The sequence below is a fragment of the Artemia franciscana genome, chromosome 16, assembly GCF_032884065.1.
Source record: "Artemia franciscana chromosome 16, ASM3288406v1, whole genome shotgun sequence".
NCBI lineage: Eukaryota > Metazoa > Arthropoda > Branchiopoda > Anostraca > Artemiidae > Artemia > Artemia franciscana.
Genome location: NC_088878.1, coordinates 34,545,476 through 34,568,918, shown reverse-complemented (window position 1 = coordinate 34,568,918; position 23,443 = coordinate 34,545,476). Strand labels below are relative to the sequence as shown.

The 23,443-nt window shown below is 34.4% G+C and overlaps 2 protein-coding genes across 2 annotated transcripts in view; both read left to right on the top strand.

Moving 5' to 3' along the window:
* Positions 1-9,537, top strand: part of LOC136037385 (trypsin-1-like) — a 159,451-nt gene extending 149,914 nt beyond the window's left edge. Inside the window, exon 8 of the mRNA XM_065720116.1 lies at positions 9,423-9,537. Coding sequence (XP_065576188.1) covers positions 9,423-9,478 — 56 coding nt within the window. The 3' untranslated portion in view covers positions 9,479-9,537. The remainder of the gene's footprint in view (positions 1-9,422) is intronic.
* Positions 9,538-16,966: 7,429 nt separating this feature from the next.
* The window catches only part of LOC136037378 (synaptotagmin-15-like), a 182,953-nt gene continuing 176,476 nt past the window's right edge, over positions 16,967-23,443 (top strand). Inside the window, exon 1 of the mRNA XM_065720107.1 lies at positions 16,967-16,986. The gene's annotated coding sequence lies outside the window, so the exon portion shown is untranslated. The remainder of the gene's footprint in view (positions 16,987-23,443) is intronic.

Genomic DNA, 23,443 nt, shown 5'->3' with positions numbered 1-23,443 from the left:
AAATCGGCTTGTTAGGATTGTATAAAAAAGAAAAAAAATCAGTTCATTGGTTAATAGATAAGTATGTATAACAACTGTCCAAGTGTCATTCTTAGAGTAGAATTAAAATCAAGCAGTTGTGAGGATCTAGCCATGTCTAATTGTAAAAAAAACCAAAACAGATAGTCCGATTGAGTGAGAGGCAAATGTGGCGTAAATTGGCTTATTAGGACTGAATAAAAGAGAAAAAAAAATCAGTTCATTGGTTAATAGATAAGTATGTATATCAACTGTCCAAGTGTCATTCTTAGAGTAGAATTAAAATCAAGCAGTTGTGAGGATCTAGCCATGTCTAATTGTAAAAAAAGCCAAAAAAGATAGTCCGATTGAGTGAGAGGCAAATGTGGCGTAAATTGGCTTATTAGGACTGAATAAAAGAGAAAAAAAAAATCAGTTCATTGGTTAATAGATAAGTATGTATAACAACTGTCCAAGTGTCATTCTTACAGTAGAATTAAAATCAAGCAGTTGTGAGGATCTAGCCATGTCTAATTGTAAAAAAAGACAAAACAGATAGTCCGATTGAGTGAGAGGCAAATGTGGCGTAAATTGGCTTATTAGGACTGAATAAAAGAGAAAAAAAATCAGTTCATTGGTTAATAGATAAGTATGTATAACAACTGTCCAAGTGTCATTCTTAGAGTAGAATTAAAATCAAGCAGTTGTGAGGATCTAGCCATGTCTAATTGTAAAAAAAGCCAAAACAGATAGTCCGATTGAGTGAGAGGCAAATGTGGCGTAAATTGGCTTATTAGGACTGAATAAAAGAGAAAAAAAAAATCAGTTCATTGGTTAATAGATAAGTATGTATAACAACTGTCCAAGTGTCATTCTTAGAGTAGAATTAAAATCAAGCAGTTGTGAGGATCTAGCCATGTCTAATTGTAAAAAAAGCCAAAACAGATAGTCCGATTGAGTGAGAGGCAAATGTGGCGTAAATTGGCTTATTAGGACTGAATAAAAGAGAAAAAAAAAATCAGTTCATTGGTTAATAGATAAGTATGTATAACAACTGTCCAAGTGTCATTCTTAGAGTAGAATTAAAATCAAGCAGTTGTGAGGATCTAGCCATGTCTAATTGTAAAAAAAGCCAAAACAGATAGTCCGATTGAGTGAGAGGCAAATGTGGCGTAAATTGGCTTGTTAGGATTGTATAAAAAAGAAAAAAAAAATCAGTTCATTGGTTAATAGATAAGTATGTAAAACAACTGTCCAAGTGTCATTCTTAGAGTAGAATTAAAATCAAGCAGTTGTGAGGATCTAGCCATGTCTAATTGTAAAAAAGCCAAAACAGATAGTCCGATTGAGTGAGAGGCAAATGTGGCGTAAATTGGCTTATTAGGACTGAATAAAAGAGAAAAAAAAAAAAATCAGTTCATTGGTTAATAGATAAGTATGTATAACAACTGTCCAAGTGTCATTCTTAATGTAGAATTAAAATCAAGCAGTTGTGAGGATCTAGCCATGTCTAATTGTAAAAAAAGCCAAAACAGATAGTCCAATTGAGTGAGAGGCAAATGTGGCGTAAATTGGCTTGTTAGGATTGTATAAAAAAGAAAAAAAAATCAGTTCATTGGTTAATAGATAAGTATGTATAACAACTGTCCAAGTGTCATTCTTAGAGTAGAATTAAAATCAAGCAGTTGTGAGGATCTAGCCATGTCTAATTGTAAAAAAAGCCAAAACAGATAGTCCGATTGAGTGAGAGGCAAATGTGGCGTAAATTGGCTTGTTAGGATTGTATAAAAAAGAAAAAAAAAATCAGTTCATTGGTTAATAGATAAGTATGTATAACAACTGTCCAAGTGTCATTCTTAGAGTAGAATTAAAATCAAGCAGTTGTGAGGATCTAGCCATGTCTAATTGTAAAAAAAGCCAAAACAGATAGTCCGATTGAGTGAGAGGCAAATGTGGCGTAAATTGGCTTATTAGGACTGAATAAAGGAGAAAAAAAAATCAGTTCATTGGTTAATAGATAAGTATGTATAACAACTATCCAAGTGTCATTCTTAGAGTAGAATTAAAATCAGTCAGTTGTGGGCATCAAGCCATGTCTAATTGTAGACAGATAGTCCAATTGAGTAAGATGCAAATTTGGCATAAATCGGCTTGTTAGGATTGTATAAAAAAGAAGAAAAAATCAGTTCATTGGTTAATAGATAAGTATGTATAACAACTGTCCAAGTGTCATTCTTAGAGTAGAATTAAAATCAAGCAGTTGTGAGGATCTAGCCATGTCTAATTGTAAAAAAAGCCAAAACAGATAGTCCGATTGAGTGAGAGGCAAATGTGGCGTAAATTGGCTTATTAGGACTGAATAAAAGAGAAAAAAAATCAGTTCATTGGTTAATAGATAAGTATGTATAACAACTGTCCAAGTGTCATTCTTAGAGTAGAATTAAAATCAAGCAGTTGTGAGGATCTAGCCATGTCTAATTGTAAAAAAAGCCAAAACAGATAGTCCAATTGAGTGAGAGGCAAATGTGGCGTAAATTGGCTTATTAGGACTGAATAAAAAAAAAAAAAAAATCAGTTCATTGGTTAATAGATAAGTATGTATAACAACTGTCCAAGTGTCATTCTTAGAGTAGAATTAAAATCAAGCAGTTGTGAGGATCTAGCCATGTCTAATTGTAAAAAAAGCCAAAACAGATAGTCCGATTGAGTGAGAGGCAAATGTGGCGTAAATTGGCTTGTTAGGATTGTATAAAAAAGAAAAAAAAAATCAGTTCATTGGTTAATAGATAAGTATGTATAACAACTGTCCAAGTGTCATTCTTAGAGTAGAATTAAAATCAAGCAGTTGTGAGGATCTAGCCATGTCTAATTGTAAAAAAAGCCAAAACAGATAGTCCGATTGAGTGAGAGGCAAATGTGGCGTAAATTGGCTTATTAGGACTGAATAAAAGAGAAAAAAAAATCAGTTCATTGGTTAATAGATAAGTATGTATAACAACTGTCCAAGTGTCATTCTTAGAGTAGAATTAAAATCAAGCAGTTGTGAGGATATAGCCATGTCTAATTGTAAAAAAAGCCAAAACAGATAGTCCGATTGAGTGAGAGGCAAATGTGGCGTAAATTGGCTTATTAGGACTGAATAAAAGAGAAAAAAAAAATCAGTTCATTGGTTAATAGATAAGTATGTATAACAACTGTCCAAGTGTCATTCTTAGAGTAGAATTAAAATCAAGCAGTTGTGAGGATCTAGCCATGTCTAATTGTAAAAAAAGCCAAAACAGATAGTCCGATTGAGTGAGAGGCAAATGTGGCGTAAATTGGCTTGTTAGGATTGTATAAAAAAGAAAAAAAAATCAGTTCATTGGTTAATAGATAAGTATGTATAACAACTGTCCAAGTGTCATTCTTAGAGTAGAATTAAAATCAAGCAGTTGTGAGGATATAGCCATGTCTAATTGTAAAAAAAGCCAAAACAGATAGTCCGATTGAGTGAGAGGCAAATGTGGCGTAAATTGGCTTATTAGGACTGAATAAAAGAGAAAAAAAAAATCAGTTCATTGGTTAATAGATAAGTATGTATAACAACTGTCCAAGTGTCATTCTTAGAGTAGAATTAAAATCAAGCAGTTGTGAGGATCTAGCCATGTCTAATTGTAAAAAAAGCCAAAACAGATAGTCCGATTGAGTGAGAGGCAAATGTGGCGTAAATTGGCTTATTAGGACTGAATAAAAGAGAAAAAAAAATTAATTCATTGGTTAATAGATAAGTATGTATAACAACTGTCCAAGTGTCATTCTTAGAGTAGAATTAAAATCAAGCAGTTGTGAGGATCTAGCCATGTCTAATTGTAAAAAAAGCTAAAACAGATAGTCCGATTGAGTGAGAGGCAAATGTGGCGTAAATTGGCTTGTTAGGATTGTATAAAAAAGAAAAAAAAAAATCAGTTCATTGGTTAATAGATAAGTATGTATAACAACTGTCCAAGTGTCATTCTTAGAGTAGAATTAAAATCAAGCAGTTGTGAGGATCTAGCCATGTCTAATTGTAAAAAAAGCCAAAACAGATAGTCCGATTGAGTGAGAGGCAAATGTGGCGTAAATTGGCTTATTAGGACTGAATAAAAGAGAAAAAAAAAATCAGTTCATTGGTTAATAGATAAGTATGTATAACAACTGTCCAAGTGTCATTCTTAGAGTAGAATTAAAATCAAGCAGTTGTGAGGATCTAGCCATGTCTAATTGTAAAAAAAGCCAGAACAGATAGTCCGATTGAGTGAGAGGCAAATGTGGCGTAAATTGGCTTGTTAGGATTGTATAAAAAAGAAAAAAAAATCAGTTCATTGGTTAATAGATAAGTATGTATAACAACTGTCCAAGTGTCATTCTTAGAGTAGAATTAAAATCAAGCAGTTGTGAGGATCTAGCCATGTCTAATTGTAAAAAAAGCCAAAACAGATAGTCCGATTGAGTGAGAGGCAAATGTGGCGTAAATTGGCTTATTAGGACTGAATAAAAGAGAAAAAAAAAATCAGTTCATTGGTTAATAGATAAGTATGTATAACAACTGTCCAAGTGTCATTCTTAGAGTAGAATTAAAATCAAGCAGTTGTGAGGATCTAGCCATGTCTAATTGTAAAAAAAGCCAAAACAGATAGTCCGATTGAGTGAGAGGCAAATGTGGCGTAAATTGGCTTATTAGGACTGAATAAAAGAGAAAAAAAAATCAGTTCATTGGTTAATAGATAAGTATGTATAACAACTGTCCAAGTGTCATTCTTAGAGTAGAATTAAAATCAAGCAGTTGTGAGGATCTAGCCATGTCTAATTGTAAAAAAAGCCAAAACAGATAGTCCGATTGAGTGAGAGGCAAATGTGGCGTAAATTGGCTTGTTAGGATTGTATAAAAAAGAAAAAAAAATCAGTTCATTGGTTAATAGATAAGTATGTATAACAACTGTCCAAGTGTCATTCTTAGAGTAGAATTAAAATCAAGCAGTTGTGAGGATCTAGCCATGTCTAATTGTAAAAAAAGCCAAAACAGATAGTCCGATTGAGTGAGAGGCAAATGTGGCGTAAATTGGCTTGTTAGGATTGTATAAAAAAGAAAAAAAAATCAGTTCATTGGTTAATAGATAAGTATGTATAACAACTGTCCAAGTGTCATTCTTAGAGTAGAATTAAAATCAAGCAGTTGTGAGGATCTAGCCATGTCTAATTGTAAAAAGAGCCAAAACAGATAGTCCGATTGAGTGAGAGGCAAATGTGGCGTAAATTGGCTTATTAGGACTGAATAAAAGAGAAAAAAAAAATCAGTTCATTGGTTAATAGATAAGTATGTATAACAACTGTCCAAGTGTCATTCTTAGAGTAGAATTAAAATCAAGCAGTTGTGAGGATCTAGCCATGTCTAATTGTAAAAAAAGCCAAAACAGATAGTCCGATTGAGTGAGAGGCAAATGTGGCGTAAATTGGCTTATTAGGACTGAATAAAAGAGAAAAAAAAATCAGTTCATTGGTTAATAGATAAGTATGTATAACAACTGTCCAAGTGTCATTCTTAGAGTAGAATTAAAATCAAGCAGTTGTGAGGATCTAGCCATGTCTAATTGTAAAAAAAGCCAAAACAGATAGTCCGATTGAGTGAGAGGCAAATGTGGCGTAAATTGGCTTATTAGGACTGAATAAAAGAGAAAAAAAAATCTTAATTGGGGTAAATAAAGGGGCCAAACAAAATCTTTTGCAATATACCGCAATTGCTTTGACAATATGTCACCCTTTTTCTTTAAAACGTCCTTTTTTCTCGAAAAACGCCCTTTTTCTCTAATTCTTGTTTGTTTATGTTGTCGGTAAAGTTTACCTCAAGAAATTCCACTCTTCAAGGGAGAGTGCCTTGCAACAGGCAAGTTTGTATTGCTGTGTCCAGTTCCAGGTTGCATAATGATTGATCCACATTTCGGTCATGCATTGGGATAAAATCAAAACAAACAAAACTTATAATTTACTTAAAGTAGCCTAAGTGAATTAACAAAATAAGTTAATAATTGGTAAGATTATGTATCTGAATGTTTTGTATAAATTAATCTACTTGATTAAACTAGTTTATAAAGATATAAGTTAAATAAGATAAAACCAAATTAGAGATAAAAATAAGTCTTAATTTTAACGCCTGTTATTAACACGCAGCTGTTTCTGCAAAAAGTTTAAATATCGGTCATAGTGTCGTCCTATTTGTGGATTATATAAAAAACTTTATTTAACTGAAAGTTAAAACTTAAACTTAATTGAGTTTTAATTGACATTAAAACTTAAAACAAACAGAACTTATTTCGTATATAAAAGGGGCTGTCCCCTCCTCAACGCCCTGCTCTTTACATTAAAGTTTTTTATTGTTTCAAAAAGTCCAGTTGTGAGAAAGACTCAAACTTAAGCGTAAGAGCAGGGCGTTGAGGAGGGGACAGCCCCTTTAATATATGGATAATATAATTTATTGTCTTTAATTTATCTTTTAATATATCTGTTTACTTTGAGTTTTAATGTCGCTCCTTACTTTCAGTTAAAAAAATTATTTTCTTATTTAATTTCTAACGTTTTTGAATTAATGCAGGTTTTGATTTTGGCTCATTGTACATGAGTAATTAAAATAAAATTTGTAAATTAATTTTACTTTCTTTTCTGGCTAAATGGCTTTTTCAAAGTTTTGATTGGATGATTATGAAAAAAAGGAAAGAAGGAGGGGGCCTAGTTGTCCTCCAATTTTTTTGGTTACTTAAAAAGGCCACTACAATTTTTAATTTTATTTGCGAACGTTTTTATTAGTAATAAATATATGTAACTTACGAATTTAGTTACGTAGCCAACTTTTGTATTTGTATATTTTAATTACGTATATGAGGTGGTTCGCCCCTTCATCAATACCTAGCTGTTTACACTAAAGGCTGATTGTACGACTTTAAGGGGGTGTTCCTCCTTTTATCGAAAATGAGGCAAATTTTCTCAGGGTCTTAACTTTTGATGGGTAAAATTATTCTTGATGAAACTTATATATGTATTAAAAGGATAAACATCTAATTCTTTTGATGCATCTATTGGTATCAAAATTCCGTTTTTTAGAGTTTCGGTTACTATTGAGCTGGGTTGCTCCTTACTACAGTTCGTTCCCACGAACTGTTTAAGAAGATAAGAATCCCATACAAATATAGCACCAACTGTCCCATTCATTATTTTTCGATTTGAACTTAGTTCAACTTTCAAGTGTAAACTTTAGGAATGATTAACTAGTCTAGAGATTTAGGGTATGAATTTTTGAAATCAGTAAAGATAAAAGGTCGGACACAAAGTATTCTATCTTTAAAACGAATCTCGAAAAAAAAAAAAAAATAGCATTCATCAACCATACTCGGGAATAAACTACTATTTCCATAGGCTTTCCAGATCAATTTTCTGCCATTCTGCGTTTGAGGAACGAATGTGAGCAAAAACATCGAATAAAAATCTGTAATAAAAGTTTGAGTAACTCAAAAATGATATTTTACTGTGCAGCTATCTGTGGGTAGTTTTTTTCCAGCTCAATAAGTCATTATAGGAACGCCAAGACAGATATCTTTCAATGAATAGAATAGCTTATAAGGTGATCATCAGAACTACTACCCAATGTGGTTTGTAAAACATAGTTAGTCAAAGATCAAAACAAACACGAACTGGATCAATGTGACCAAGACAACCTCTGCCACAATTTACTCATTCAGCCTTGAGAGCATATTTCTAACAAGACAATTCACCGTTGCTCTAAGCACCAACAATACCTGGAAAATTCTGAAGAGATGATGGCTTCCAAGAACGCTCATTGGAACTTACAAACATATTTATGGTACCGCCATCCTCTCCCTCTAACTACCATAATTGCTAAGCCCACCTTATGATATATTTAGAATTATAATATATTTTAAAACTATATTACAGAACTTGTGAGTTTTATTTAGCCATTTGGTATTCTATGGATTTGAATGGAATATATTTTAGAGGGAAGAAACATGATGCCGCATTTGGTTGATGAATCTAAACTGATTATCACAAATATACTGATATCAAAGATGACCTTTTTTCTTGAACTTTTGAAATGGTCTCTTTCTTCTAGAAGTCAAATAAAAAGAAAATAAAACTATTCTATCCCCTCAAAATTACTCTAGTTGCTTACAAACGAGATACAGACTAAGGCGTTTACTGTGCCGAGACGCGCCATGGTCTCCATTATGTGGAAAAACAAGCACTTCTTTTCGATAAAGCTTGGAAGGAGTCATTCTTGGATAGTCGACAAACTCTTATCTTCTTATGGAAAGAACTTGGGTGCCTAATTCTAGGGTTATTCCCACGACAGAAAAGTTCTTCAAGCTTTTTGGGGTGCATCCTGAAAATTTGTCAATGATTTTTCTGATCACATAAAGACAGATCAAAAAATGGTGTTCAGATTTATTTCTTGTTCAAGAGTCTCCTCTGGTATTCCGAAAAGTGACAAGCATGTGTGTTGAAGATACCACTCTAGCATTACTGTGCCGCACTATCATGTGTGGCACAGTAATTGTTTTAAAAATCTAAGCTCTCCACTTATCTCTTCTGTTAGCGATCCTTTAGAATATATTATTCAATAGATAAAATGAGAGTCTCTTGTCCAGTGTCGATAAAGTTAGTGCACTCCATCTAAAACAAGGAGGTAAACTCCTCATGATGCATCTCATCCTCCTTATACTCATATCAAGAATTATATCCTCCCCTCTTGTATTTATCTGGAGTACTTTCTTGAAAATATGATAAAGGACTATAAATGTACATTTTGAATTTCATGACGTGATTTTCATCTAGATCATACTCACTTTTTTGGGTAGGCTCCTAGCTTTTCTAAAAACCTTTCACAAACACCCTTTAAACTTTTGATGGGTAAGTTTCAAATTATTTCTTTTTGATTATTCAGAAACAGCATAATAATTACATTATTTTCTTACGTAGGTACATTCCAGTCAAAATTATGTTTTATAGATTTTAAGATTCTATTAAAAAATTATTTCCATTAATTTTTACTTAATTTTTTTGCTGTCAGTAATACTAACCGTTTGATAAAAAAACTTTGCTAAATATAAAAAGTCCATTATCTTTATCAACACTTGTTGCGTTGTTTACTCATTTTATGTTTTTTGCTTTTTTGAGCATGTATTTTGGTTTGTTTTCTTTTTTTTTTTAATTTGAAAATGACCATTTCTCTATTGATATGTGTTTACTTGTATATCTTAATAATCTATTAAATTATCAAGGCATTTTGTTTGTTTTATAATTATTTCAGGCTGTAGTTTATTGTGTTTATGTTTGTAGTTAATTAGTCCGATTATTAACCAACGTTTTATATATTAAAATATTTGATTTGTATCTTTTTTCAGACGCTGTGCGAGCAAGAAATATTCGTCTGCGTTCAAGAAATAAGAAAATTGTGTAACTTCGGAAAAAGAGGTATCATTATGTTCTTCATTCAAAATAAACGATTTGTCTTAGTTATCAATCTATTTTATTTCATAATTATCATAATTATATAAGTAAAGTTTCTATAATTCCTCTAAAGCTTTGTAAGAGGCCTATAGAAGTATCTACAATGTGTGTTTCGTCAGATAATATTTCTGATAATATTTGTCTTCAACAAAAAGTTGAACACCACGAAATACAACTTTTTTTGACTTTGTGGAGAAAAAAGTCAAATAAATACTCCGCTACAGCTCATTCAAACATTTTTTTTTTATTATATTTTGGCTAACAGTCAATGGCCTTTTTTAAATGCCATTGACATTGTGAAAAATTTGGACTAAATCCTAAAAAGTACCTGTGAAAGAAAAGATGGAGATAGGGCGCAGGATTTTATAGCATTATTTAAAAAAAAATACTGAAAAAATAAATAAGTTTCTTTCAACTGTAAGTAATGAGCAGCATTAAAACTTAAAACGGACAGTACGTAAGGGGGTTAGTCTCCTCGACAATACCTTGCTCTTTACGCTAAAGCACTTTTAGTAATTTCAACTATTTATTCTATGGCTTTTGTGTTTCAGGGGCCATTCTTCAGGATTTTGGACAAAATTCAAGCTTTATTGTAAAGAGCGAGGTATTGACGAGGGTGCGAAACCCCTCATATACGTAATAAAAATATACAAATACAGAAGTTCGTTAAATAAGTTAATTAGTAAGGTACGTGCGTTTATTATTAACAAAAACATTCGTAAAAAAAATCTAGTTGCACTTTTAAGTAACTAAAAAATAAAAAAAAAGAACATGTTTTTTAACTGCAAGTAAGGTGCGACATCAAAAATTAAAACTAACAGTAATAATTCCTTATTTGAACGAGGTTGTCCCCTCTGCAACGCCTCGATCTTTATGCTAAAGACTGACTCTGCCGCAACTACTTTTTAAACAATAAAAAAACTTTAGTGTAATGCGCGAGGCGTTGTGGAGAGGACAACCTCTTTCAAATACGGAGTAATTTCTGTTCATTTTAAGTTTTAATATCGCTCCTTACTTGCAGTTAGAAAAACTTGGTTTTTTATTGAATTTCTGAACTTTTTTAATTAATGTATATTTTGATTTTGGCTCACCGCACATGAATAATTAAAACGAAATTTGCATATTAATTTTTTTTGCTAAATGCCTTTCTCATAGTTTTGATCAGATGATTCTGATAAGAAAAAGGGGTGGGAAAGAAGCCCTAACTGCCTTTTATTTTTTTACGAACATTTTTGTTAGTAATAGACATACGTACCTTACGAATTAACTTGCGTAACGAACTTCTATATTTGTGTAGTTTTATTACATATATGAGGGGGTTCTTCCAGTCATCAATAACTTGCTTTTTACACTAAAGCTTGAAATTTATCCCAAATCTTAAAGAATGACCCCTGAATCACAAAGTCCGTAGAATAAATAGTTGATATTACTAAAAATACTTTAGCGTAAAGAGCAAGGTATTGTGGAGGAGACAAACCCCCTTATGAACACGATCTGTGTTCTGGAAAAAAAAATGCAAAATTCCACATTTTTGTAGATAGGAGCTTGAAACTTTCACAGTAGTGTTTTCTGATACGCTGAGTGAGATGATGTGATTTTTGTTAAGATTCTATGATTCTTAGGGGTTGTTTCTCCCTATTTCCTAAAATAAGGCAAAAATTTCTCAGGCTCGTAACTTTTGAGGGGTATAATTAATATTGATGAAACTTTTATATTTAAAATAAGCACTAAAATTTGATTTTTTTATGTAACTACTAGCTGTTGGTGTGGCGCTTCACGCCACACCAACACCTAGTTGGTGGGGGCACTTCGCGCAAACCCCCAAGCCCCCCCCCCCCACGCGCGTAAGTCATTATGTGCCATTTAAAAAAACAAGTTTTTTTTTAACTGAAAGTAAGGAGCAACATTAAAACTTAAAACAAACAGAAATTACTTCGTATACGGAAGGGGCTGCTTCCTCATCGACGCCCCGCTCTTTACGCTAAAGCTTGACTCTTTCTCTCAATTCTACTTTTTAAAACAGTAAAAAACTTTAGCGTAAAGAGCGGGGCGCCGATGAGGAAGCAGCCCCTTCTATATACGAAGTAATTTCTGTTCGTTTTAAGTTTTAATGTCGCTCCTTACTTTCAGTTAAAAAAACTTGTTTTTTTTATTTAATTTCTGAACTTTTTTGAATCAATGCATGTTTTGATTTTGGCTCTCCGTAGAGAAATAATTAAAACGAAATTTGCATATTTTCTTTTTTTGGTTAAATGGCTTTTTCAGAGTTTTGACCGAAACTCTGTTTCTGAGTTTTTGAGAAAAAAGGAGCGGGGGAGAAGGCCTAGTTACCCTTCGATTTTTTGGTTACTTAAAAAGGCAACTTGAAATTTAATTTTTTATTAATGTTTTTATTAGTGAAAGATATACGTAACTTATAAATTAGCTTACGTAACGAACTTTTGTATTCTCATGTTTTTATTACATGTATTAAGGGGTTAACCCCCTCGTCAGTACCTCGCTCTTTACACTAAAGCTTAAATTTTGTCCCAATTCATGAAAAATGACCCCTGAATCACAAAAGCCATAGAAAAAATAGTTGAAACTACTAAAAATACTTTAGTGTAAAGAGCGAAGTATCAGGAGGAGGTGAGCCCCTCATATGCGTAATAATTTCTGATTGTTTTAAGTTTTAATGCTGCTCCTTACTTCCCGTTGAAAAAAACTTTTTCATATTTATTTTTTCATTGTTTTTTTTAAATAATGCTAGAAAATCCTACGCTCCCTTCATGGAAATTGTCTTCCCCCATGACAAATTCCTCGATGAAAAGATCCGCCAACATATCCCCCTCTTCTCAACCCCTCCCCCAACCTAAACATCCCCCTGATAACGTCTGTGCACTTTTCAATGAACATTACTATATGTAAGCACTGGTCCAAGTTTGTAACTTGTAGCCCCTCCCACGGGGACTGTGGGAGAGCAAGCGGTCCCCAAAGACATAGTTATAAGGTTTTTCGACTACGCTGAATAAAATGGCTGTCTTAGAATTTGAATCCGTTGACTTGGGGAAAATAATTAGCGAAGGAGGGGGCCTAAGTACCCTCCAATTTTTTTGGTCACTTAAAAATGGCACCAGAACTTTTCATTTCCGTTAGAATGAGCCCTCTTGCAACATTCTAGGACTATTGGATAAAAATACTACTCAAGATAAAAATTTGCAAAAAGCTGATAAATCGACTTTTTAGACTTAAGCTAATTTTCATGCTAAGTTTCCAGTTGAAACACGGTTTCTGATATTTGTGATGTTGTACATGTTGAGTTTTATCCTAAATTTCAACTGATTGAAAAACATCTAAAAACAGGCATATGTATGATTGATTTGTTGCAACTTCGCGTGAATCAGCTTGAGCTCATGCTAGACAACATTGATCAAGAAGGGAAAAGTGATTCCCTGTTGATTAATATTGTTAACAAGATTCTTTTGCTACCTAATATTAAGGATTCAGACATAGTTATTGTTCAGCAATCTAGAGTTGGGTCAAATAATGCTCAAAAACCAGGTAAAGTTGCCCCTCTTTTCATCTAGTTTCAATCAAAAGAAGTAACTCACCATGTGTTTAAAGTAAAGAAGCAGCTTAGTGGCTCAAGGTTATTTGTAGCTGAAAACCTTACAAAGCGCAACCGCGATCTTCGGAGCGCTTCAAGAGATATGTTTGGAAATCGCAGTGTGCGGTCTAATCAAGGCCGTATTCTTGTGCATGAAACTGAGAATGCTCCAATCAGGCATATCTAGTCAATTGATGGTCAATAGATATATGTTTTATTGTGGGATATACGGATATGTTTCAAGAAATCCCATCCCGAGCGTGTGGCTTTTCATCTCATTTCAAGGTTTTTACCTTTAGTTATATAATGCAGATCGGGGGTCAGGCTTCGGTACACTTTGACCTTAGACCCCAGAACCTTAAACTTATTTTCAGCTTATAATATTCCGAATCTTTTTCAAGATCCTTATGTTTTGTCTTGGGATTTACCACCATAAGATCCCATTCCAAGCGTATGACTTTACATCCCATTTCAGGGTTTTTACCTGTAGTGACGCAGTGCAGCTTGGGGATCAGGCTTCGATACCTCTTGGCGGAGACCCCAGAATTTTATTCTTATTTTCAGCTTTTGTTATTCCTTATCTTTTTCAAGAGCTCTATTTCTTGTCGTGGGATATGCGGACATGTTGGTAGAGATCCAATCCCGAGTGCGTGACGTTTCATCCCATTTCAGGAGCTTTCTACATTTTGGGATTTCCTATAAGGACCAACTTTCTCTTGGTAGTTCCTGGAAAGAGACCAAACATATATCACTCTTTTCTCGCAATTTTCGGTGGATGTATATGGACAACATGATGACATTTTTAAGTTTTTGGAATGTTTTATTTATTAACTGGGCTATTCAAAAATTTCTATCTTATGTATTTACAGCAAACTTCTTTTGTCAAAATGACATGATTTAAGGGGGTGGACTTTAGGGATATTGTCAATCACAGATATGAATTTTACCTCCCAACACTCTCACTATGGATTCATGGGGCTAATGCAGCTATGCCCCTACCAAGGAGACTTCAGGATTTTAAGTTCGAGTTTCTTTGAATTTAGCCGTTTTTATTTTTTGTTCTGAGGGTTTCAACCGATTTTTTCTGTATTTTATGATATGTTTCATATTTCTTATTAGTTTTTCGGGTTTATTAATATCCTACTCAGGGTTTTTTCAAGAGCTCTTCCATGTGACTCAATTTCCTAAGGCTTTTAAGTTCGACTTTCTTTGAATTAACCTCTTTGCTTTATGTTTCGAGAATTTTAACCAATTTTATCTGTATTTTAAGATTTGTTTCGTATTTTGTTGTTTTCTCAGATTTATGCATATCCCACACTGGGTATTTCAGAGAATTTTTTAGAGAGCCCTTCGCCGTGAGTATATTTCTGAAGGATTTTAAGTTCGGCCTTTTTGAATTAAGCCTTTTGGCTTTGTATATTGTGGTTTTTAACCGGATTTTTTCTATATTATAATGTTTGTTTCATATTTTTAGTATTTTCTCAGGCTTATGCATATCACCTCAGGGCTTTGTCGAGAGCCATTGGCTCTCATTCAGTTTCAGAAGGCTTTTAAGTTCGACTTTCTTTGAATTAGGCCTTTTTGCTTAATATTTTGAAGATTTCAACTATTTTTATTCATTATTTTAAGATTTGTTTCATATTTTTATTATTTTCTCGGGTTTACGTACATCCCACTCGGGGTTTTGTGGCTTCTCGTCCCCCTTAAGTGGAATCAGCTTTGTACTTTGATGATGATTTTCTGAGCCTCTATCGTTTTTAGCAGACTTAGAATGTGGCGGCCCGTGGGGATGAACGCTAGAAAGAATGGGATCAGGCAGTAACAAGTTCTTAGCTCTGTTTTCTATGCAATGCTCATTTACTGAGAGTACACTGGCAGTATGTTGCTTAAGTCCCTTTCGTACTGGATTTGAGGTTGGAGTTGATGTCAAATATTCAGAAGCCTTGAAACAAGTCTTTTCAACAGACTCATCTTGACTTGGAATAGTATTAAACAGTTCGTAGTAAGGATTTTATGCTGACTTAAAATATATAAGTTTCATCAAATTTAGTCTTACTTATCAAAAGTTACGAGCCCGAGAAAATTTGCCATATTTTGGACAATATGGCAAGACACCCCTTAAAGCCATAAAATCATAAATCACACCATAGCATTCTGCGTATCAGAAAACCCTACTGTAGAATTTCAAGCCCCACAAAAATGTGGAATTTCGTATTTTTTGCCAGAAGACCGATCACGGGTGCGTGTTTATTTGTTTTTTTTTGCTTTTTTTTTATTTTCCCATGGGTTGATCGTATCGACCCAGTGGTCCTAGAACGTTTCGAAAGGGCTCACTCTAACGGAAATAAAAGTTCTAGTGCCCTTTTTAAGTGAACAAAGATATTGGAGGGCATCTAGACCCTCTCCCACGCTCATTTTTTCCCAAAGTCAACGAGTCAAAATTCTGAGATAGCCATTTTGTTCAGCATAGTCGAAAACCATAATAACTATGTCTTTGGGGATGCCTTACTCCCCCACAGTTCCTGGGGGAGGGGCTGCAAGTTACAAACTTTGACCAGTGTTTACATACAGTAATGGTTATTGGGAAGTGTACAAACGTTTTCAGGGGATTTTTTTTGTTTTGGGGGTGGGGTTGAAGGGAGGGGGCTACATGGGAGGATCTTTCCAGGGAGGAATTTGTCATGGGAGGAGAGAATTTCCATGAAGGTGGCGCAGATTTTTGTGATATTATTTAAAACAAAAAACAATGAAAAGATAAATATGAAAAAGTTTTTTCGTCTGAAAGTAAGGAGCAACATTAAAACAAAACAAACAGAAATTATGACGCATATGAGCCGTTCATCTCCTCCTAAATACCTGCTCTTTATGCTAAAGTATTCTTAGTAATTTCAATTATTTCTTCTACGGGTTTTGTGATTCAGGGATCATTCTTAAAGAATTGGGACGAAATTTAAGCTTTTGTGTAAAGAGCAAGGTATTAAAGAGGGGGCAGACCCCCTCATATACGTAATGAAAATATATGAATATAGAAGTTCGTTACGAAAGTTAATTCGGAAGTTACGTACATTTTTTATTAATAAAAACATTCGTAAGAAAATAAAAGTTCTAGTTGCCTTTTTAAGTAACCAAAAAATTGGAGGGCAACTAGGCCTCCTCCCCGCTCCTTTTTTCTCAAAATCGTCCGATCAAAACTAAGAAAAAGCCAATTAGCCAAAAAAGAAAAAAAATGCAAATGTCGTTCTTAGTATTCATGTGCGGAGGACCAAAATCAAAACATGCATTAATTCAAAAACGTTCAGAAATTAAATAAAAAAAGAAGTTTTTTTTACTGAAAGTAAGGAGCGACATTAAAACTTAAAACGAACAGAAAATACTCCGTGTATGAAAGGGGCTATTCCCTCCTCAACGCCCCGTTTTTTACGCTAAAGTTTTTTACTGTTTTAAAAAGTAGATCTGAGAGAAAGAGTTAAACCTTCGCGCAATGAGCGGGGCTTTGAGGAGGGAACAGCCTCTTTCATATATAGAGTGATTTCTGTTCGTTTTAAGTTTTAATGTTGCTCTTTACTTTCAGTTAATAAACTTTTTTTTTTTTTTAATTATCTGTATACGTTTGACAGCATATTAATGACGATTCAGCTACGTTTCGCCCAGGAGAACTGGTCAAAGCTTTAGTAAGTGCACTATTAGTTTGTAAGTACAGTTCTTTTCGTACTGGATTTGAGGCTTGAGTTGATGTCAAATTATCAAAAACCTTGAAACCAGTCTTTTCAACAGACTCATCCCGACTTGGAACAGTATTATCTGCATAAGTTTGACAGCATATAAATGACGACTCAGCTACGTTTGGCCCAGGAGAACTGGTCAAAGCTCTAGTAAGTACACTATTAGTTTTATTAAACGGACTTGATCAAAGAGCTTCTTTATATTACAAATTTGGAATCAAAGATTGGTTTTCTGCTAAGTCAAAACAATTGGTATTATAGAATAAAAATTCATGGGAAAACACTTAATAATACAGATTTTCATTTCCAAGAAAAGCCCTCAGTTATAGCCAATGATCCGAACAAATTTCTCTCCTCCATAGTTCAGAGCCTCCCACCCCTCTCTTTTTACACTCCTTTTGATTTTTGCTCTCTCAATTTCCCCATTATTTTGCCCTCAGATGTGGAGACAAAAAGTAAGGACTATAAACAGTAGTTGTCCGCTAGATATTCCATTTTTTTAGAGTTTCAGTTACTATTGAGGCGGGTCGTTCCTTACTAACGGTTCGCTACCACGAACTATTTGATCACGGTTGCATTCATGTCAACAGCTGTTCATCAGCTGTTCAACAGCATGTTAATCAGCTGAAAATCTATGAATGAACATGGAACCTACTGAGACATCCACACAATAATATAGAGTTTGATCCAAAGACTCTAGAATTTTTATCCATGATAGGAAACTATAAACCTCCTGGTCAAGGTTTACATCATCAAAGATCAGTCTGCTATCTTAAAATTTCCGTTCACTGGCATTTTGACATTCTTTAAAGAATGTAAACACAGTTTTTGTTAAAGCATTGTATCTAGCAATGATCGAATCCCATTTGACGAAAAAAAAGGTTCTATAACTTTCAGTTTCCAATTTAGTCCTCTCCAAAGTTTCTACGACCAAACCATCTATAGAAAGTAGTTGGAAGAAAACAAGAAAAGGCATATATAAGGCCCAAATCGCTTTTCACTAACCCCCCCTCCATTTGGAAAGGGTTTTTTTTATCCGAAATAATGCTAAATAATCTTTTTTGCAATGCCCATCCACTGGGTTTCCCAATAATTTTTCCTAATCCACTTCTCATTCAACCCCTCCCCCCAAATTCTCTAATGGTTTGACTAAACAATGGTTATTTTATTTTTACTTTCGGTGGTTTTCATGTATTTCTACTTTTGTTGATGAATTAAGAAAATAATCCAAACTGTTCAAATTAAGGCAAAGCACAAATAACGCAAAAATTTTAGCCGGCTTAGGATCGGAAAGGCTTAGACTCCTGTTTGTAGTATTTTTGTTGTTTTTATGGCACTTGGTATTAACCAAGTGACATATAGCAATCACAAATTCTGTCGGTCTGTCGGTCCCGGTTTTGCTACTTTAGGCACTTCCAGGTAAGCTAGGACGATGAGATTTGGCAGGCGTATCAGGGACCAGACCAGACTAAATTAGAAATAGTCTTTTTTCCGATTTGACCATCTGGGGGGAGTGGGGGGCCCATTAATTCGGAAAAAATAGAAAAATTGAAGTATTTTTAACTTACGGACGGTTGATCAGATCTTAATGAAATTTGATGTTTGGAAGGATATCGTATCTCAGAGCTGTTATTTTAAATCACGACCGGATCTGGTGACATTGGGAGGCGGGATATCGGAGGGGGAAACCTAAAATCTTGGAAAACAGTTAGAGTGGAGAGATCGGGATGAAACTTGGTGGGAAAAATAAGCACAAGTCCTAGATACATGATTGACATAACCGGAACGGATCCGCTCTTTTTGGGGTAGTTGGGGGGGGGGTTGATTCTGAAAAATTAGAAAAAATTAGAAATTTTTAACTTACGGTGGAGTGATTGGATCTCAATGAGATTTAATAGTTAGAAAGATATCGTGTCTCGGAGCTCTTATTTCAAATCCCAACCGGATCTGGTGACATTTGGGGGGGGGGGGGTGAGTTGGGAGGGGGAAACCTAAAACTTGGAAAACACTTAGAGTGGAGGAATCGGGATGAAACTTGGTGGGAAAAATAAGCACAAGTCCTAGATACATGATTGACATAACCGAAACAGATCTGCTCTCTTTGGGGTAGTTGGGGGGGGGGTTAATTCTGAAAATTAGAAAAAAAACGAGATATTTTTAACTTATGAATGGATGATCGAATCTCAATGAAATTAGACAGTTAGAAGGATATTGTGTCTTAGAGCTCTTATGTTAAATCCCAATCGGATCTGGTGACATTGGGAGGGGGGAGTTGGGAGGGGGAAACATAAAATCTTGGAAAACATTTAGAGCGGAGGGATGGGGTTGAAACTTGGTGCTAAAAATAAGCACAAGTCCTAGATACATGATTAACATCACTGGAACGGATCTGCTCTCTTTGGGGTAGTTGGGGAAGGGGGTTAATTCTGAAAAATTAGAAAAAATGAGGTATTTTTAACTCACGAACGGGTGATCGGATCTTTTTGAAATTTTATATTTAAAAGGGTATCGTGTCTTACAGCTCTTATTTTAAATCCCGACCGGATCTGGTGGCATTGGGGGGAGTTTGGGGTGGGGGAACTTAAAATCATGGAAAACGCTTAGATTGGAGGGATCGGGATGAAACCTGGTGGGACAAATAAGCAGAAGTCTTAGATACGTGATTTACATAATTGGAACGGATCCGCTCTATTAGGGAGGGGGGGAGTTAATTCTGAAAAATTAGAAAAAATGACGTATTTTTAACTTATGAAGGTGTGATCGGATTTTCATGAAACTTTATATTTGGAAGTACCTTGTAACTCAGATCTCTTATTTTAAATCTCAACCGGATCCAGCGTAATTGGGGGGGGGGGCAGTTGAGGGACCGGAAATCTTAGAAAATACTTAAAGCGGTGAGATCGGGATGAAACTGGATGGGAAGAACAAAAACCTGTCTAAGATACGTGACTGACATAACCAGACCGGATCTGCTCTCTTTGGTGGAGTTGGGGGGAGGGGTAATTTTGAAAATTGAGGAATTTGTAACTTACGAAAGGGTGACCAGAGCTTAATGAAATTTGATATTTAGAAGTATCTTTTCCTTTAAACCTCTAATTTTAAATTCCGACCGGAATCTGTGACATTGGGGGGAGTTGGAGGGGGAAGCTGGAATTCTTGGAAAACGTGAAAATTGGGGTACTTTTATCTTACGAATAGGTGGTCGGATCTTAATGAAATTTGATATTTAGAAGGATATCGTGTCTCAAAGCTCTTATTTTAAATCCCGACCGGATCTTTCGACATTGGGGGGAGTTGGAGGGGGAAACCTTGGAAAACACTTGGAGTGGAGGAATCGCGATGAAGCTTGGTGGATAGAATAAGCAAATGTCCTTGATGCGCGATTGACGGAACCGTACTGGATTCGCTCTCCTTTGGGGAGTTGGGGGGAGGGGTTCAGTGATTTGGCGAGTTTGGTGCTTCTGGACGTGCTAGAACGATGAAAATTGGTAGGCGTGTCAGGGAGCTGCACAAATTGTCTTGATAAAGTCGTTTCCCCAGATTCAACCATCTGGGGGGCTAAAGGGAGAGGAAAAATTAGGTATTTATAACTTACGAGTGGGTGATCAGATCTTAATGAATTTTGATATTTAGAAGCACATCGTGACTCAGAGCTCTTATTTAAATCATGACCGGCATTAAGCCTCTTATTTTCCTTTTAATCAATCTATTGATTCATAGAATTTTGTTAGAGCTCATACCATATGATCTCTTGGCTCTTAGCTCTTCTTGCCTTGTCACAGGTGCCGAATGAGCTCTTAGCTCTTGTTTTATACATTTTTCAATTTTTTTATTTTATTTTTTACTTTAGTATTTTTGTTCTTTACTTAGTAGTTGGTATTGTTATTTTATTTAGTATTTTTTTTTTGATTATTCGTTTTCATTTTTAGGCTCTGAGAAATTTGTTATTCATCATTATCAGTATCTGTTATCTTTGTGTATTGAGGTCATTGTTTAGTTTGATTTCTGTTCATTTTTAGTTTCATTTGTTATCTAATAGTAACTTCTAATTACTGTTAGTTTAAATTAGATCTTATTTTGATTTTATTAGTTTGAATTAGTATTTCATTTCTGCTCGTCTTAGGTTTTAATATGGCCTTTTATTTTTTTTTTAAACTTCTCGGTGCTTATTTGTTATAGCTACATCACTCAAGTTCTTCATCTAAGTAGAACCGGTTTCTCAGACGTTCAATCCTAATTAAATGTACCAAAATATGATGAAAATATAATACTTTATTAATAAAATTATAGAAACTAACCTAACCCTGTTTTCATTTCAACATCCATGGTCAAACACTATTCTCTATCAATACAGATCGCAAACTAAATGAATTTCATACATGGTCGGAAAAACCGATTCTTCTGAGAAGAAGAACTTGAGGGTTGTAATTACCAAACAGTTCCTGGTAACGAACTATAAGGAGGGACTCGGATCAATAGTAACCGAAACTCTAAAAAAGGAAATTTTAATATCAATAGATGCATCAAAACAATCAGCTTATTATGTTCATTTCAAATATATAAGATTCATCAAGTTTATTTCTACCTATCAAAAGTTACGACCCCGGAAAAAATTCCCTGATTTTTGAAATAGGGGACAAAAATTCCTTTAAATAAATGAATCTAAATGAAAATCACACCATCAGATTCAGTGTATCAGAAAACTCCACTGTGGAAGTTTCAAGCTCCTATCTGCAAAAACGTGAAATTTTGCTATTTTTGCCAGAAAACAGATCACGGATGCGTGTTTATTTGTTGTTGTTTTTTTTTCCAAGGGGTAATTGTTTCGAAATTATGGTCCTCGAGGACCGGTAGAGGCTGCATTCGAACGTGAACTGAAAGTTTTAATACCCTTTACCCTTTAAAGTGATCAAAAAGAGTGGAGGGCAAATTGGCCTCCTCCCCTACCCATTTTTCCAAAAAAAATTATCTGATCAAAATTTTGAGACAGTCTTTTTTCTCAATGTAGTTGAAAGATAAAATAGTTATGTCTTGAGGTGTAAAATGACCCCCCCTACCACATTCTGTGGGGAGAGACCTGTAAGTTACTAAATTCGTCCACTGTTTAAGTATAGTATTTGTTATTGGGAGATATACATACTTTTTTGTAGGGGGGGGGGGGTAAATTAAGTAAACTTAACTTAAAAAGAACAAAAACTTCAACAAACAGAAGTAGGGTTACTGCCCCCTAAATCTTCTGAAGGCCTTAGTGTCCATAAAGCACTAAAATCACTAATTGGCGCCCAACTTATTTAAACACGCCAATGATGTAATTTACAGATTGAAATAGAATACACTCCGATCTGATGATAACATCATTACTTAGGCTATTAGATAATTACACTTTAGTTGGATCTATCAGCAATTGCTAAACATAAATTAGAAGAATCAAAAAAGCAAGTTGGAGGTATATTTGAAGTGTCCTGGATACCGATAATTGAAAATGAATAGGTAACAGCACTGCTCCTTGTTAAACTACTTTATTACCCGTGCTAGGAAAAAAAAACATCTTACACCAAAAATATAAAAATATATAAAAATATAAAGCATAACAAATATAAAAACAAGAAGCGGCTTCTTGTGAGACTTTTTGCAATGAATCATCTGGAATAAAGCAATGAGAAGATTAGGTCCAGACTTTATTCTTTATTCTATAAGCGTATGATAAATTGTGTTGCTTCATTTCTTATTACCTACTATAACAGTTTAACCCCCCCCCCTTCCACTGAAAATTAATGGCCAAGTTTGGCCTTTACCCATTCCCTATTTATAAATCCCTTTGTCATTGCACAAAAAAAAGTTAGACCCGTTACATAAATTTTTATATATATTCTTTGTTTAATCTCTCCTTTTGTGTTTCCTACGTTTTTTTTTGGTATCCAAAGTTACAATTTTCATTCGTCAGATTCTTCATCAAATATTTTTATGTTTGGGTTTCATCCAAAATTAGGTCCAAACTATACGTTTGTGTTTTAAATTTACCTTTTTAACTAATATGTGCGCATAGAACCGTTTGTTTTAGCCATAACACAATTGCAAGCATAAGCAGTTGATAACTATTTCCATAACTTTGAAAACCGGCGATTTTACTCATCGGAAATCGAAGCTTATGCTTATCAAACGACCTTACAACAATACGGCCTGACACTAACATAAGCTGTTAATCTCTCCAATAAAAGGACTAGATTTTCCCCCAGTGTAATTCTCTCTCTAATGGTTATCTCAGCGCGCCTATTCATTTAAGCTGCACTTCCTGGTTTCCATGTAAGGATGCATCATGTTCTTTTGCGCAGGTGTAAGGTGAAGAGAACTTACTTTAAAAAGAAATTTCCTAGTCATAGGTCAGTTACCAAAACGAATCCCTGCAGTTTGGATACTTTTCTTTCAAAACTTTCATCGATGGCAAGTTTAATATGATTTTTTTTTTTTTAGAGTTGATCTCGGTAGTTTTTCTCTTCCTATAGATAATTCAAAGAAGCCTATCCATAAAAAGAGCCTGCCTATCTTTCTTATAAATATTTGTCAGAATGGGGGGGGGGTGAAGTGCTTAGGGACAACCTTTACGGTT